The sequence below is a fragment of the Eubalaena glacialis genome, chromosome 14, assembly GCF_028564815.1.
Source record: "Eubalaena glacialis isolate mEubGla1 chromosome 14, mEubGla1.1.hap2.+ XY, whole genome shotgun sequence".
NCBI classification, from domain to species: Eukaryota; Metazoa; Chordata; class Mammalia; order Artiodactyla; family Balaenidae; genus Eubalaena; species Eubalaena glacialis.
In genome coordinates, this window is record NC_083729.1 from 39,153,491 (window position 1) to 39,168,941 (window position 15,451).

At 34.7% G+C, this 15,451-nt stretch overlaps 1 protein-coding gene across 1 annotated transcript in view; it reads right to left on the reverse strand.

Moving 5' to 3' along the window:
- Positions 1-15,451, reverse strand: part of PIGF (phosphatidylinositol glycan anchor biosynthesis class F) — a 38,897-nt gene that overhangs the window by 6,630 nt on the left and 16,816 nt on the right. Inside the window, exon 5 of the mRNA XM_061168721.1 lies at positions 8,975-9,083. Within this exon, the coding sequence (XP_061024704.1) occupies positions 8,975-9,083 (109 nt within the window). The remainder of the gene's footprint in view (positions 1-8,974; positions 9,084-15,451) is intronic.

Consider the following 15,451-nt stretch of genomic DNA (forward strand, 5'->3'; position numbering starts at 1 on the left):
TTGCTAGTTATTCGAAAAGCAAGTGTGTCATATCATTGAACGTATAAGTGGAGAGATGACCCACAGTCATTATCCCAGACAGCATTCCAATTCTGCAGCAACCAATACTGATCCAGACAAAGAAATTATTGAAGCCACTGGGTTAAACATATAGATCTGTGTGCCATTTCTTTATGAAGATACCACATTTTGGATTTCTCTTTTTGTGAAATCTAGAGGTTGTGTTGCAATTTCAAGAAGAGGGTGGGACTGTATGAGACAATGACACTCTTTTAACAGATATATTTTTGGTGTTATTCTTTTTAAAAAACTTTTCCTGTTTAAGCAACATATGGTTAGAATTATTTAAAAAAAAACAACAACCCAAAAAGAGTCATGTACCACAATGTTCATTGCAGCACTATTTACAATAGCCAGGACATGGAAGCAACCTAAGTGTCCATCGACAGATGAATGGATAAAGAAGATGTGGCACATTTATACAATGGAGTATTACTCAGCCATAAAAAACGAAATTGAGTTATTTGTAGTGAGGTAGATGGACCTAGAGTCTGTCATACAGAGTGAAGTAAGTCAGAAAGAGAAAAACAAATACCATATGCTAACACATATATATGGAATCTAAAAAAAAAAAAAATGGTTCTGATGAACCTAGGGTCAGGACAGGAATAAAGACCCAGACGTAGAGAATGGACTTGAAGACATGGAGGGGGAAGGGTAAAAGCTGAGACGAAGTGAGACCATTGACATATATACACTACCAAATGTAAAATAGCTAGTGGGAAGCAGCTGCATCACACAGGGAGATCAGCTCGGTGCTTTGTGACCACCTAGAGGGGTGAGATAGGGAAGGTGGGAAGGAGATGCAAGAGGGAAGGGATATGGGGATATATGTATACATATAGCTGATTCACTTTGTTATACAGCAGAAACTAACACACCATTGTAAAGCAATTATACTCCAAAAAAGATGTTAAAAAAAAAAAAAAGTTTACCAAAATGTGACCCTGGGCAAGTCACCTAACCTTTCCGTGCCTTGGTTTCTCATCTACAAAATAAGGATCACTGTAAAACTCACCTCATAGGGTTATTGTAATGATCAAATGAGACAATGTGCTGTGTGATACTTATAACCATACCTATAACAGTATCTGGCACATAGTACAAGTGACCAATTAATGTGAGTTATAATTGATAATAATCTTTTAGTTCATATTTTTAATAGGCACATATGAAATAAGTTGTCATTATAATCTAGAATACCATCATTCCTCAAATATACCATCTCTAAAGCTATTTTAAAAATCCTGCCCAAATTTTAAGTACTTTAAAAGTATTTTTTAAAAATTACATCTACATATTTATGGATCATGTTTGACGAGAAGGAAGCATGAATTCCGTTAGATGGTAGTTGGATGTGTATATACACACATCCATATAATTTCAAGGGTTCACAGACCTGAAGCCCATATATGGACTCTTGGTTAAGAATCCCTACACTTGGAACAATATTCAATATCCTGTAATAAACCATAATGGAAAAGAATATGATACATATATATAACTGAATCACTTTGCTGTACACCAGAAACTAACACAACATTGTGAATCAACTATACTACAATTAAAAAAAAAAAGAATCCCTGTACTCTTCTCATCACTCTACCCTAATAAGTATTTTTATTAACTGTTCTAGTTGGCCAAAGAAATACAATGACCTTTCACATTTTGGTTTCAGAATTTTAAGGATCAATTTCAATGATGTAGATGGCATTTGTGTGAATTGAGAGTAAACAGTTTAAATACATTTTAATTATAATATGCACAATATATCAAGTGCAAATAGATTACCTTTTTACTCCATAAAACAGCTAGTTTGGTGTATCACTGACTATGGCAGTTTATAAGCTGCTGCAGGTTTCATAAGGTATTTGGGATTGGATAATGGTGACTTTTTTTGAAATTAGTTCAAAATATTCAACAAAAAGTTTAAAAAGCTAATTATATAAAAACATTAGGCTACTTTTAAAAATACTTTATATTTTACTTGGGAGCTTTACTTTGCTTTTCTAGGAAATGGCATGGGACAGTGGAGTGAGAATGATCTGAGATGCAGGGCCACGTCAGCCACTTACTGGCCATATGACCTTTGCCAGGTCACTTAACACCTGAGCCTCAGTTTCCCAACTGCAAAACAGGGATAATAATACCTCTTGTACTTAAAACATGGGGCTCTTGTATTAAATGAATACTTAAAAGTCTGTCATGAAAGCTGTAAAGTACCATGCATCAGTATCATTCTGTATATTACATATTTTAACTTGAAAAAATTAAACTTATATGATCACTAATGGAAGTACTTCTTAGGTATTCTAATAGGTAATAATTAGAGCCTGCAGTTTAGAACAAATAAAATATTGATAGTTTATGAGCAATGTTATATTGTGCTGTAGGAACTATTCCCTTGCCCTTGTAATATAAGCATCTTTAGTACTTGCTTTTCTTCACATGAAATGTCTGGGGAGCATAAAGCTTACAAAACTCTCAAGAGCTATATAGCATACGGCATTATATTAACCATTATGTAGCCTTACCACTGAAATAGATGGGTGATTCTTGCTCCTAGCTGTCGTTTTTCATAACTTTTAAGAAGTATAAGTACAGAAACTGATTTTAAACCAACCACTGGTAGGCATTTCTATCATTTTTAAGAGTCTCCATTTGAATGGCTCTGTTTATTCAAAACTATTTATTGAGAGCCCCTACTGTAAACCAAGCAGTTAAGGGGCAAACTAAGATTATTTAATTTTTAAGATACGTTTTAATAACACAAACTTTAAAAAATATGTTGCAATATAGTTTTTGGAGAGGTATGTACTATGATAGATATCATGGGAAAACTGACCTATCTGAAGATCAAAAAACCTAGAAACACTTAGAACAACTCACAACCATTAGGATTACTGGCTCTTTCAGATAAAAAAGGGAGATAAAACCCAGGCAGTTCTAAATTTCACACAAACTACTTTTTAATATGTTTTGTTTATCCTGCTTACCACAAATTTACATTTGCATGACTGATAGAATTCATTTTTAAAAACCTACTTTCAAAATTCTACTGGTTTTAAATGATTATTTATATTTTCCTCTGAATTTGGTTTTAAGTGATATGTTTTTCCAGATGTCCTTAAATAAGCAAATGCTATTGTCTGATGTAGGAATACATGTACAGATGAATCTACTCATCTGGATACATTTCTCTAGTTGTAACTCTTCCCTGTGCCATGTATACCATACCACTCTCCTGTGACTAAGAACACAGATTTAGGAAGAGCTATTTGTGGAGAGGTCCACAGTCTCCAGGCTGGAACTTCTTGTCAAAGTGACGATAAATGGTCCTTGGCAGGACCATGCAAATGAGTTACCTTAGCCAGCACTCTTCTCCCTCACATGAAAGTCCTGCTAGCAGATCATTTTCAACCTCATTGCCCTACAGTGAACCCACCTTTTAAATCCAAAACCATTTTCTATCAGTTAAGTATTATAGTTTTTTTTCCATGCTTGAAATATGTAACTCATATTTCATATAAATTAATATTTTATTTTGGTCTGTCTAAAATACTGTATAACACCTTTAGTAACAGAAACACCAATTAACCTAAAAATATGCACCCTTCAATAATTAAATCCATAATCTTAGCTTTATCCCTCACTCTGTCATTATCTGCAGTGATTCATTTAATTATCCTTATGATCTCCAGCTTCAATTTATGAAAGTATTATCTGTGGCATCTGTGACTTTAAAAAATGAATATATATATATTTCACAGATATTAATTTTTTAACCTGATAAAACCAGAGAAAACAAAAAAGAGTTTTTAAATATAACAATGCCTCATTTATCCGGTATCTGATGGGAATAAGTACAAATATTTTTAAACAACTTAAAATTGTTTTAAAGACAATCTCAATCCATTTTGCTTTTTAACTTTATAAGAAATAAGTATGCTCAGAAGAGATTTGATTCTCTGGGTCAATTCCATTTTGGAGACAGTAGCATGGAAGTCCAGAGTGTAAAGGTGTTTGTTGGTTTTCTAGGTATAAAAGCTTCACATATTAGCTTCAAATACTCTCCTACAAATACATTAAATTTTATGGTCTAAAATACAAACACTACCAGAGTGGTCATGGCACTTAAATGAAATTCTCACATGAAGAAAGAAACGCAATATAATAACTACTCAACCTTTCCCCCCAAAAGTCTAAGCTATGGCCATTTTTTAAAAAGAAAAGCTATGTTTCAGAGTCTCCAGGGATAAAGAGAATCATGGTGTCCTGGGGCGCTGGATCCTGAGTCTTCCTCTAATCAGCCAAGAAATGTTGAAAAAGATGTGTACCCCTCTCCTCACACTTTGCTTTCTTATGTGTAGAAGCGGGACTGAACCCTACCTTGCACTAGGGTTACCAGGATTAAGTTGCCTGTGTGACAGTGCCAAGCCCATGCCTGGTACATACACAGACAGATATGACGTTTTCTTTCTATTGCCATCCGAAATGTCAGACAGAATTGAAAATTACACGAAATCCAAATACCCTAAATACCTAAATACCAGGGAAACAAAAAGATGATTTAACAATCCACCCTACCAATTTAAGGATTATCGGGCAGAATGAATACAATAAACTGAGACAGTTAACATGCTCTAACACTTGGAGAACTCAAATAATCGAATTTGCAGGGTTTTTTGGTAATGCTAAAAAGAATAGTCACTAACCTACTCCTTTTATAGGTCATAAATGCCTATAACATTAATTAAGCAGTAACTATGTGTCAGGTTCTGAACTAAGTACTTTAGAAGGATTATATTGTTTAATCCTCACTAGCAAGTGGCAGAGCCAGGATTTGAACTCAGTAATCTGATGCCAGAGCTCTTAATCATCCTGTTATCTGTCTACCTATTAATAAAACATGTGGGTTTAAAAACTTCATGGTAAATTTCCTTTGCTCAGAATAACCAAAAACAATTCCTAACCTCCCATTAATTTTTTTAATAACATGAAATACTAGCTGACTTTTGATAATTAAGACATTTTCCAGATGAAAAGCTCATAACCATCTATTCTGCAAAATATTTAGAGCATATTAAATCTGAATCTAAATCACAATATGAATCTAAATTATCGTTACCAAACAATTAAATTCCAGTCCTGGTAATATTTAAGTATCTGTTATAACTTACACAGAATATGTATTTTGTACACAGTAAGAACTCAACAAATATTTACTGATTAGCTATTTTTACAGCAGATAATGCATCAAATTAAAATGTACAAAGATCTTCCATGGTCAAAATATTCATTTTGTCAGTAGCTATAGCTATAAGCTTTCTCTAGGGCTGAAGAAGGCTGTCTGGGTTATGGACAATTCAAATGTTTATAATGTAATAATTAAGGCAAGGAAGAAAAGCAAGATGACTTTCAATTATTTTTAAAGAAAACAATAAAGATGACCAACAACATAGCGGACAGCCACCGACCACATTCTCTTTCACCAAATTCTCTTGCTGCCTCCTAGAAAGGGAAGGCTTCCTCCAACTATAAAGATGCCTGGTCTCTTTCGTCATTTGTCATTACTTAAAATTATTTAAAATTCCTATTAGCAAGTGAAAAACATTTTTCATTGAGGTTATATATTTTCAATGGGCCTTTCTAGTCATTTAATGATGAAACAATTTAAAAAATATAAATATTCTTGAAATTGCTCAGTACAGAACTCACATCATTATAATCTTATGTTTGGCCTCTGGAAATTTTATACAAAGTCAGATTTGAATTCAAAGTAGAAAAAATGGAACATGCAAAAGTTTTTGTGAGGTGGATGGTGTGTATGTGTTTTTAAAGAAAGTATAATTGCTTAACCAGATACCCTTGTTTCTCTGACTGAAACATCAGTAAAACCAGATCCCAATCCAGAAAAGCTTGCTTTACCACAAACATATCAAATCTTTATTGGGCTATAAGGAATAGAGAACTAACCTCTCTTCCTAATACTATAATATTAGAGTTTAGATAATGAAGTATATATAGTAGTTATCTTCTCGTGAAATGTCACTCTAGAAAAATCTCCATTCTGAGGTGACGCCATGATCTTTTATTTGGTTTATTGTTTCTCTGGAAGATTCTGTCAGCACCATGAGCCACACTGAGTACTTATTCTGTCGTGAGGTTTATGAAGAAAAAAACCAAAACAGAATAAAAAACTTGTTCACTGAAAATAAAAAGTGAACAAAAAAGACGCCTCATCATTTCTCTAGTTTATCAGTAAATCATTGCTAAAAGGGAGAGGGGCAGGTGATTATTATATGAATAAAAGATGATTAATTATACATCAATTCTATTATTTCATCAACAGTATCTATCATAATTTTAAAAGATGATAGTGAATAAGTGGGTCATTAACTTGGAATACTTTAAAAACAACTCAACAGTAAAGATTATTAAACAACCATTAATATTCCAGTCGAATGAAACATTCTTAATGAAGACCAACATTTGCTACATATTAAATTAGCTAGTTAGAAAATCTTTTTTAAAGTCAATAATTCAAATAGAAATTTTATATTAATTTTAAAAGTCTGATCCATTAATTTGGATCCGGCTCACCTCTTATTGTAAACAAGAACTGAGGTAGAAAAATGAGAGTCAGTAGCTAAAAGCCTAAACAATCAAAAATAGATAATTGAATTGTAAATAATCAAAAAATATATTTTCTACGGAAACCTAAACCCAGATTTTACAAAGGCGCATCTACTCTCCATAATTGAACATCTATTTCTGCATAGTCTTATAAAGAGAAGATTTACACAAGTGTAACATATCAAACTTTTACACTCCAAAATATTCCATCTATAGGCAAACTAACATGTTAATTACATATTACCTTACCAACTCATAAGCTGATGGCCAATGGTACTTTATATATCGATACTCTGTATTTAGACTTAATTGCATATATCTGAAAGTAAGGAATTAAAATACAATTTCCTGTGTATACTTTCCAATGATTTTGATTGTCTTCCAATTTAGGAATCACTGACACTATTGAATGAAATTAAGTTCCATAAGATTGTAACTTGAGTACAAATGAATCCCCATTTCCCAGTGATCACTGAGATGGCCAAGAAAATATAAAGGAAACCTTTATTAATATTATAACCTTGGGAAGGGTATCAGTGACACCACACACCCCAAACCTCCAGGGATTTCTATAACATATAGTAGGTAAAGACCCATCATAGAGAAGGGCAAACCTACCAGATTTACTGAATGTAAAAGAACAACGCATTTGTCTAGGAGACACAACATCTAATAGAAAGCACAAAGAATGGACTTAAAAAGTAGGCAGTTAAGTGCAAGACATATAATTCAGATCTCTCAAGGGCCTTTGGAAAGTGACATACATATCAGAGATTTAACCCAGCCACTTATTACCTAGGAATTTACACTAAAGAGAAAACTGGAGGGACTTCCCTGGTGGCGCAGCAGATAAGACTCCGCACTCCCAATGCAGGGGGCCTGGGTTCGATCCCTGGTCAGGGAACTAGGTCCCACATGCATGCCACAACTAAGAGTTTGCATGCCACAACTAAGGAGCTGGAGAGCCGCAACTAAGACCTGGTGCAACCAAATAAATAAATTAGTTAATTAATTATTTTAAAAAACCTGGACAAATCTGCAAAGATGTATGTTTTATGATAATCACAATAATTCATAATAAATTAGTAATAGTGAAAACTATAAATAATCTAAATGTCCATTCATAAGAAATTGGTATATGATTTTACCCAAATAATGGAGTATTATAATACATATATGCAAATTTTCATTGACATGGAATGAGCTCCATAATATGCTGTTGAAGGGGAAAAAAAGATTAAAAATAATATGTGTATTATGAATAGTTACACACATGAAGAGAGAGCTGCAAAGATTACCATCGAAACACAAATGGGAGTTGTCTCTGGGTGGCTGGATATTTGATAATTTTTACTTACTTTTTATAATTATTAGTATTGCTTAAATTTTCTAAATAAATGTATACTGCCTTTGTGATCAGAGAAAAATTCTCTTCATGTTGGAAAAAGAAAGTATATTTATTTTTCAATACCACAATTGATTTGGGAGAAATCATCTTAATAATTGGAAAACTCCATTAAGATATATAGATTCAAAGATGTTTATCATAGCACTGTTTATAATAGTAAAAATAGTACTAAATGATCAATAGTGAATTTGTTAAGTAAATTTTGGAATAACTATATAAAGGTTTACTATGAAGCCATTAAAAATTACAACAAAGATGTATCCATCACTAGCTCAGTGACCTTGGAATATTACATGTCCTCTAGGTATCAGTTTCCTCATCTGTAAAATGGGGATAAAAAGAACACCTATAGTGTTTCCCCTAGCTAATTAGCTATATCTTATTGTCATAGAAAACAAAAAACCTGATGTTCATGAGCTTCCTCTAATATCACAAACCCCTATTTCAAAACCTACTTTGCTATATGCTTTAAGAAAAAAACATCTCAAAATCAATATTCAATTTGGCTATCAATCAAGCTAAGAAAATATGAATCTAAGACTACAAAGGCGATGTATATCAAAGTTAAAAATAGGGAATTCCTGCAACTTCTAGGCTATTAAACTCCTATACATATTCTCAAACTAAGCTTGTTTATTCACCTATACATGTAGAAAAAAATAGCGTTATAAGATAGAAACAGGCTGATCAGGATGCCTGTGGCACTGAGACAGGCCCCAATAAATCACCCAGATTACAGTGACAGCGGGAATTGGCATCCCTACTTAACTGAACGATAAAACAATTTAAATATACATACTCGTTAGCTTCATCAGTTTTACCATCACTGTACAAACATCTACTTTGTTGCTTTAAAGAGTTGAAACCAACCTGCCATGGTCTTCCCCAATCGAGTGGAATAGGAAAGGCTCCAAGCCATGTTCCTACAAAACTAGAAACTGTAGTGATCTGGAGACTATTCTCCCAAATGGATGTAACCCTATAAAACACAAATATATAAATTATTGGTGGTATATATCTTAGCTGCTGGGGAATCAAACAAACAGCATAAATTAACACTATACATATATATATGTTCTGTTCATTTAAAATAAGCATCTCAAATTGACACATAAATATTTGCCATGAATCATTAACAACTAATTGGTAAGAAGATACAAGTGTTTTTCAGCTGGAAAGGTAATATATGCACATAGTGAAAATCAAACAATACAAAAGAGTGTCTGCAATGAAAGCTAAGTCCTCCTCTCACCCTTATCATCAACTCTGATTCCTTTTCCCGGAAATAACTGCTATCACCAGCTTATTACATATCCTTCCAGAAATATTTTATACATACACAAATAAACACACAATTTTGTTTAGGATGATATATGCACATCTGCATATATACACACATATATGTATATATCCTTCAAAACAAAACTCAAATGCACCATGTTATAAACCCAGTTTTGCTGTGTGTTTTCCCTTGTTAACAGTTTTACTAGTATTCCATTGTCCAAAGGAAGCATCATTTATTCAACTAGTCCCTTATGGCACATTTCATTAAAGCAAATCAACTCTATTTGGTGGGGAAGGAATAGAGAATGAGAACAAAATATTACAAAAGATCCAGTGATTCTGCCTATCATTCTAATTTATTAAGTGCACATCTTAGAGTGTAAAGGTAGAAAGACATAAAAGACATCTTAGAGTGTAAAGGCAGAAAGACATCTGCCAGTCTCTTCATAAGTCTTGGTTTCAGCCTGCCCCTCATAGTGTGATCACTTAACCATGTGGAATAAGAGTCTAGTTACAGTCAAGTAAAACCCCACCACCATACAGTAACTGGAGTCCAAATATTCAACTGTTTCAAAAGCAGTGTTTAGTTATTATGAAGTTTATGAAAAGCAGTTTCTTCCAGCTAGTGTGGAAAAAGGGGAAAACACTTGTTTTGTTAGATGACTGCTTTCATTAGAAATAGGCCAATTACTACACACAAAATGTACACTGAATTAAAGTAATCCTGAATGACAAGTCAGTGCATAAACCAATGTCCCATCACCTGTCCATCTCATTACTACCCCTCCCCCACTACACAAGTTAAGAGCTTTAGCCTGTTTCTATTGAAAACGGGGGCTGGAAGAAGATTGGAGGCAACCACCATACATCCAAATTTGCGTTATTTGCTGGGCTTTATTGTTCTTTTTTATTTTGTGATACACTTAAAAATGCACGTCAATTTCTTCAACTAGCATTCAACAGAACATAGATCTGTTCCAATCTTGGAGAGAAAAAACTGGTGAGTTGAATGTAAAGAGAGAATTGTACTGTTCAGGCAATTTAAAGGATTTTCTAAGGTAATTTTTGACTTTATGTGGTTGACAAATGTTGACTACCTTTCACTTAACACACAACTTCTTTGTGTTGCAATATGTAAAGTGATGTGCCTAGAGATATAAAGTCTGGTAGAGGTTGACAGCAGAGTTTACTTTCTGCTAAGAAGAGTTTACTTTTTCCATTTTATGAAAGAGGAGGAAGTTTAGCTGAATTTGGAAGAATGGGGAGTATTTGGTCTTGAAGAACTGGAGAAAGAACTGCACAGCAGGTAAAGAGAACGTAAGTAAAATTGGTTGAGGCCAAGTGGAAGAATGGGAAACAAAACTGGAAAAGTAGGTTAGAGTTAGGATTTTTTAAATAACAGCTTTATTGAATACAGTAAAAACTTGCCACAGAAAACCCTTTTCCAGCCATACAATTCACTTAAAGTGCACAATTCAATGTTTTTAGTATATTAATAGAGTTGCGCAACCATCACCCAAAACAAAACCCTTTACATTAGCAGTCACTCCTAGTTTCCCCTTCCCTCTAGACCTGGGCAACCACTAATCCACTTTGTCTATGGATTTGCCTACTCTGAACATTTCACACAAATGAAATCAATGTGAGGTCTTTTGTGACTGGATTCTTTCACTTAGCATAATGTCTCCAAGGTTCATCAGTTTTGTAGCATGTAAAAATACTTCATTCTTTTTTATTGCCAAATAATATTTTATTACATGGATATGCCACACATTTTATATTTTCCATGCATCAGTTGATGGACACTTGGGTTGTTTTGACTTTTTGGCTATTACACATAATGCTACTATAAACATTCATGTACAAGTTTTGTGTGGACATATGTTCTCATTTTTCTTGGGGGTATACTAAGGAATAGACTTGCTGATAACTCTATGCTTAACCTTTTGAGGAACTGCCAGACTGTTCTTCAAAGCAGCTAAGCTATTTTATATTCCCACCAGCAGTGTATGACAGTTCCAATTTCCACATCCTTTCTAACACTTGTTGCTACTGATTACAGCCATCTTAGTGGGTAGTGAAGTGGTATCTCATTGTGGTAGATTTAGGGTGAGGATTTTAGAAAAGCCTTAAAAGTCAAACTTAAAGAAGTCCCTGAAGGTTTTTAATCAAGGCAGCAATATGATAAGAGCTAAGTTTCAATAAGATTTATGTACATGACTTATCTAACCCCTAAGCTCCAAGTTCCTCGGACTAAGGGGCAAGATCTATGTCTTCACATTTTTCACTGTTATAGCACACTTGTGGCCATCTTATATTTGTTAAAATAAGTGCAAATATCCAAGAGGCTGTTCTCTATTTTGTTTGATGTTTTAAGGGTGTTAATAATCTTACATATAATAAACGTAGAAAAAATGGAGCCAAGACCTAGTTTTAAAATTAGAAGAAATCTGTAGCCTATCTTTTTAAATTAAAAATTTACATTTATTAAAATTATATAAATATCTTTAAAATCAAAGATCACAATTAGACTAATAATAATAATCCCTCCCCACTCCTGATTTCTGCTTCTGAGGCAGACACTTTCAACTCTTCACTGTTTCTTCTATGTACTTCAAATTTAAAAGAACATACATGTGTAGATTTTCCAGATTTACTTACTTTCTGCTTTCTACAATGGAAGAAGAGGATTTAGAACTCTTTACCCACAAGCCTCCCATCCCCACATACACATTTCTCTATAACTCTCATCCTCTTTGATGGTAATATCTCCTCTTCTCAGCTGGATCAATAGCACAGTATCTACATTATTATGATTATGGAAATATTCATCATAGCTGAAGCACACAGCAAACCATAATTACATTCCTTTCTTAGAGTAAATTTTTAATTTTCTTTGGATATTAAGAATGCCTCTCAGACTTCCCTGGTGGTGCAGTGGTTAAGAATCCGCCTGCCAATGCAGGGGACACGGGTTCGAGCCCTGGTCTGGGAAGATCCCACATGCCACGGAGCAACTAAGCCCATGCGCCACAACTACTGAGCCTGCGCTCTAGAGCCTGCAAGCCACAACTACTGAGACCGCATGCCACAACTACTGAAGCCTGTGCGCCTAGAGCCCATGCTCCACAACAAGAGAAGCCACTGCAATGAGAAGCCTGCGCACCGCAACAAAGAGTAGCCCCCGCCCGCCGCAACTAGAGAAAGCCCGCACGCAGCAACGAAGACCCAAGGCAGCCAAAAAATAAATTAAAAAAAAAAAAAAAGAATGCCTCTTTTTTACCCTCCATTTGCTTACGTACCTAGCACTAAGTCATCGTCAAATATTCCAGAGAAACCAAACATCACCTGTGAGTGCCCTACACCATCTTGTGAATTCCCTTTGCCTCTCTCAGTGCTTTTGGGTCTCCATTTTCCTGAATTCCAAGACTTCTTCCTGCTATTTTCCCTTTTCTTTTTTTTTTTAAAAGCACCTCCTTTAATAGATTCCTGAGAAAGGGTATGTGGAAAACAGATTTTAGAGATGTTTAAAGTCTGAAAATGACTTTACTATAATTGTTGGCATCATTTTGTCTCAGAATGTTGAATTGCTCCGTTGTTTTCTGATTCCCTCCTGAGAAGTTCAGAGCCATTTTGGCTCCCAGTTCTCCATTAAGTATCATGTTCCCTACCCCCCCATACCCCCACCATCCTCTCTGGGAGACTTTAGAATCATCTCTTTATTCCTTGTTATCTAAAATTTCACAATAATGTGTCTTGGAGTGGGTCTTTTCATCCATTATGCTGGAAATACGTGGGCTTTCTTAATTTAGACTCTCAGGTTTTTAGTTCTTGAAATTTTCTTTTGTTTAAAGACTTGCTTTTTGATGCTCAGATCCCTTAACAATTTTGTTTTTCTTACTCTTTTGCTGGGAATATTATCATTATGAATTAATTCTCTGATTTCCTTACCTTTTAACCCATTTCCCATATTTTTGCCTTTTTGTTTGACTCAGGGATCTTTTCAACTCGGCCTCTACTTCTGTTGAATTTTTCTACCATATTTTTTTAATTCCCAAGAGCTTTATTCTTCTCTGAATATTCCTTTTGATGCCCTCCTGTTCATGTATTATGGATGTAAAAACTATACATTTTTAAAGGTTATCTTCCGGTCTTTATATTGCTTTTATTTCTACTGGGGTTTCTTTTTTGTTGTTTTCATTTCTGGATTTCACTTTAGAGGTGTTCCTCAAATGTCTAGTGATTCTTCATTATCATTCTACTTGAAAGTAAAACACTATACATGATGTGTCCAGAAAAGGCAAATCTATAGAGACAGAAAGTATTTTAGTGGTTGTCTGGGATGGGGGCTGAGGGGGTGGGTGGGAGAGAAGGGTGGGGATGGAGGACAACTGCTAATAGGCATAATTACTTTTGGGGGTGATGACATGTTCTAAGATTAGATTGTGATGATGGTTACAAAACTGTACCTATACTAAAAACCATTGAACTGTACACTGTAAATGGGTAAGTTTTATGGGACAAAATTATTATCTCAATAAAGTTATTTTTTAAAAACAACAAAAAAGTGAAACTCTATAAACAGTCGACTAGATGTTCACTGTACACAAGTAGCATGATTCAATTGGTGGGCTTCACTGTTCCAGGAACTGGGTAGGAACCCTGCCTTTTAGAGAAACCACAAATGTCAGTATCTGTAGGTTTTTTTGGTACCATTTTTCCCAGAAAGAAATCATTTCAATATTCTGCCTAGATGGTATAAGCCTGGCTGTCAGTGTTCTGGGCCCAGCAGGTGAAAAGGACTAGGCATAAGGTGAAGACTCATTGCTTAGTATGTAGAATTTCATTTAAGCCTTATTTCCTGAAGAGGTTGTAGCAAATAGGCTCAGGATCTGGGGGTAGCCAGAGTGGCTGGGGGTACATCTTTCCTTTCTCCATCTTCCCTTCTCCCACTGTATAACTTCCATTGCTATAATATTCATATAGTATTTATATTCTGTTCTGAACCCCAATTCATTCAACTATTTTCTTGATATAGTAAGCCCCCTTATGTACAAACTGAATAATCCCTTCATCTGGGGAAACTGTCTTCTATCATATCTTTGAATTATTTTTTGTTTTGTTTTTTAGGGGCACTAACTTGTCTTAAGTTGATCTTCTTTGTCTGTCCTCTATCATTTCTTCTCTAATTGCTTTATTCTTCCCAACCCCCCTTATCCTTCATTCATTTTGATTAGCTCAAACCTTTCCTCTATGCTACAACTTGATTTTCTAATTTATCTATGTTTCTAATTTATGATCTGGATTCTCAATTTATTTCATTAATTCTGCAGTTTCCTTCTCCACCTCATTTTCTTTAATTATCTCATCTTTGAGCTCTTATTTTATTGCATTCATATCCTTAATAACATTTTTTCTGTGGTAAACTGTGCAGAGCTTTTTTGTTTGTTTTTGCTCCTTGGGTAGTATTTTCTTCCAGGCTGGATTCCTTATCTTCTACATGCCTTTTCTTCTTTTATAGTGTGTTTTTAGGGGTTGCCATGCCATTTCTCTTCATCTTGCCCACACTTCACATGGTCAGGCTGCCCAAACTACCCATTTGCTGGGATAAAATGAGTACATTACCTTTGAAGGTGCCTTCCCATCTTAACCAACATCAATTTTTCCTGTCTTGAAGCTGCATTTTGAGGAATGGATGTTCTTTTCTATCAAATTTTCTGTGACATGAGTCAGAAGGAGAGAATGGAGGCAGAGAGCCAGGGTAAGGGAAATGCTGTCTTTGAGATTTAATTGGTAATATTCAGCTGAAATTTAATAAATGGCGGTTCTATACATTAAACTTTAAAATATTTTTGACCAGAGCTATGCATCCCATTAAAAATCAGATGAAACTACTGTAGCACAGTCTGCCTCCATGGTAGAGCCCAGTAGGCAGCAGCCCTGGGAGACTGATAAAAAGTATAAATAGCACTGATGGGGATTCAGGGAAACTGGCACACAGTCGAGGGGTGTGTGTGTGTGTGTGTGTGTGTGTGTGTGTGTGTGTTATATAAAATTAAATTA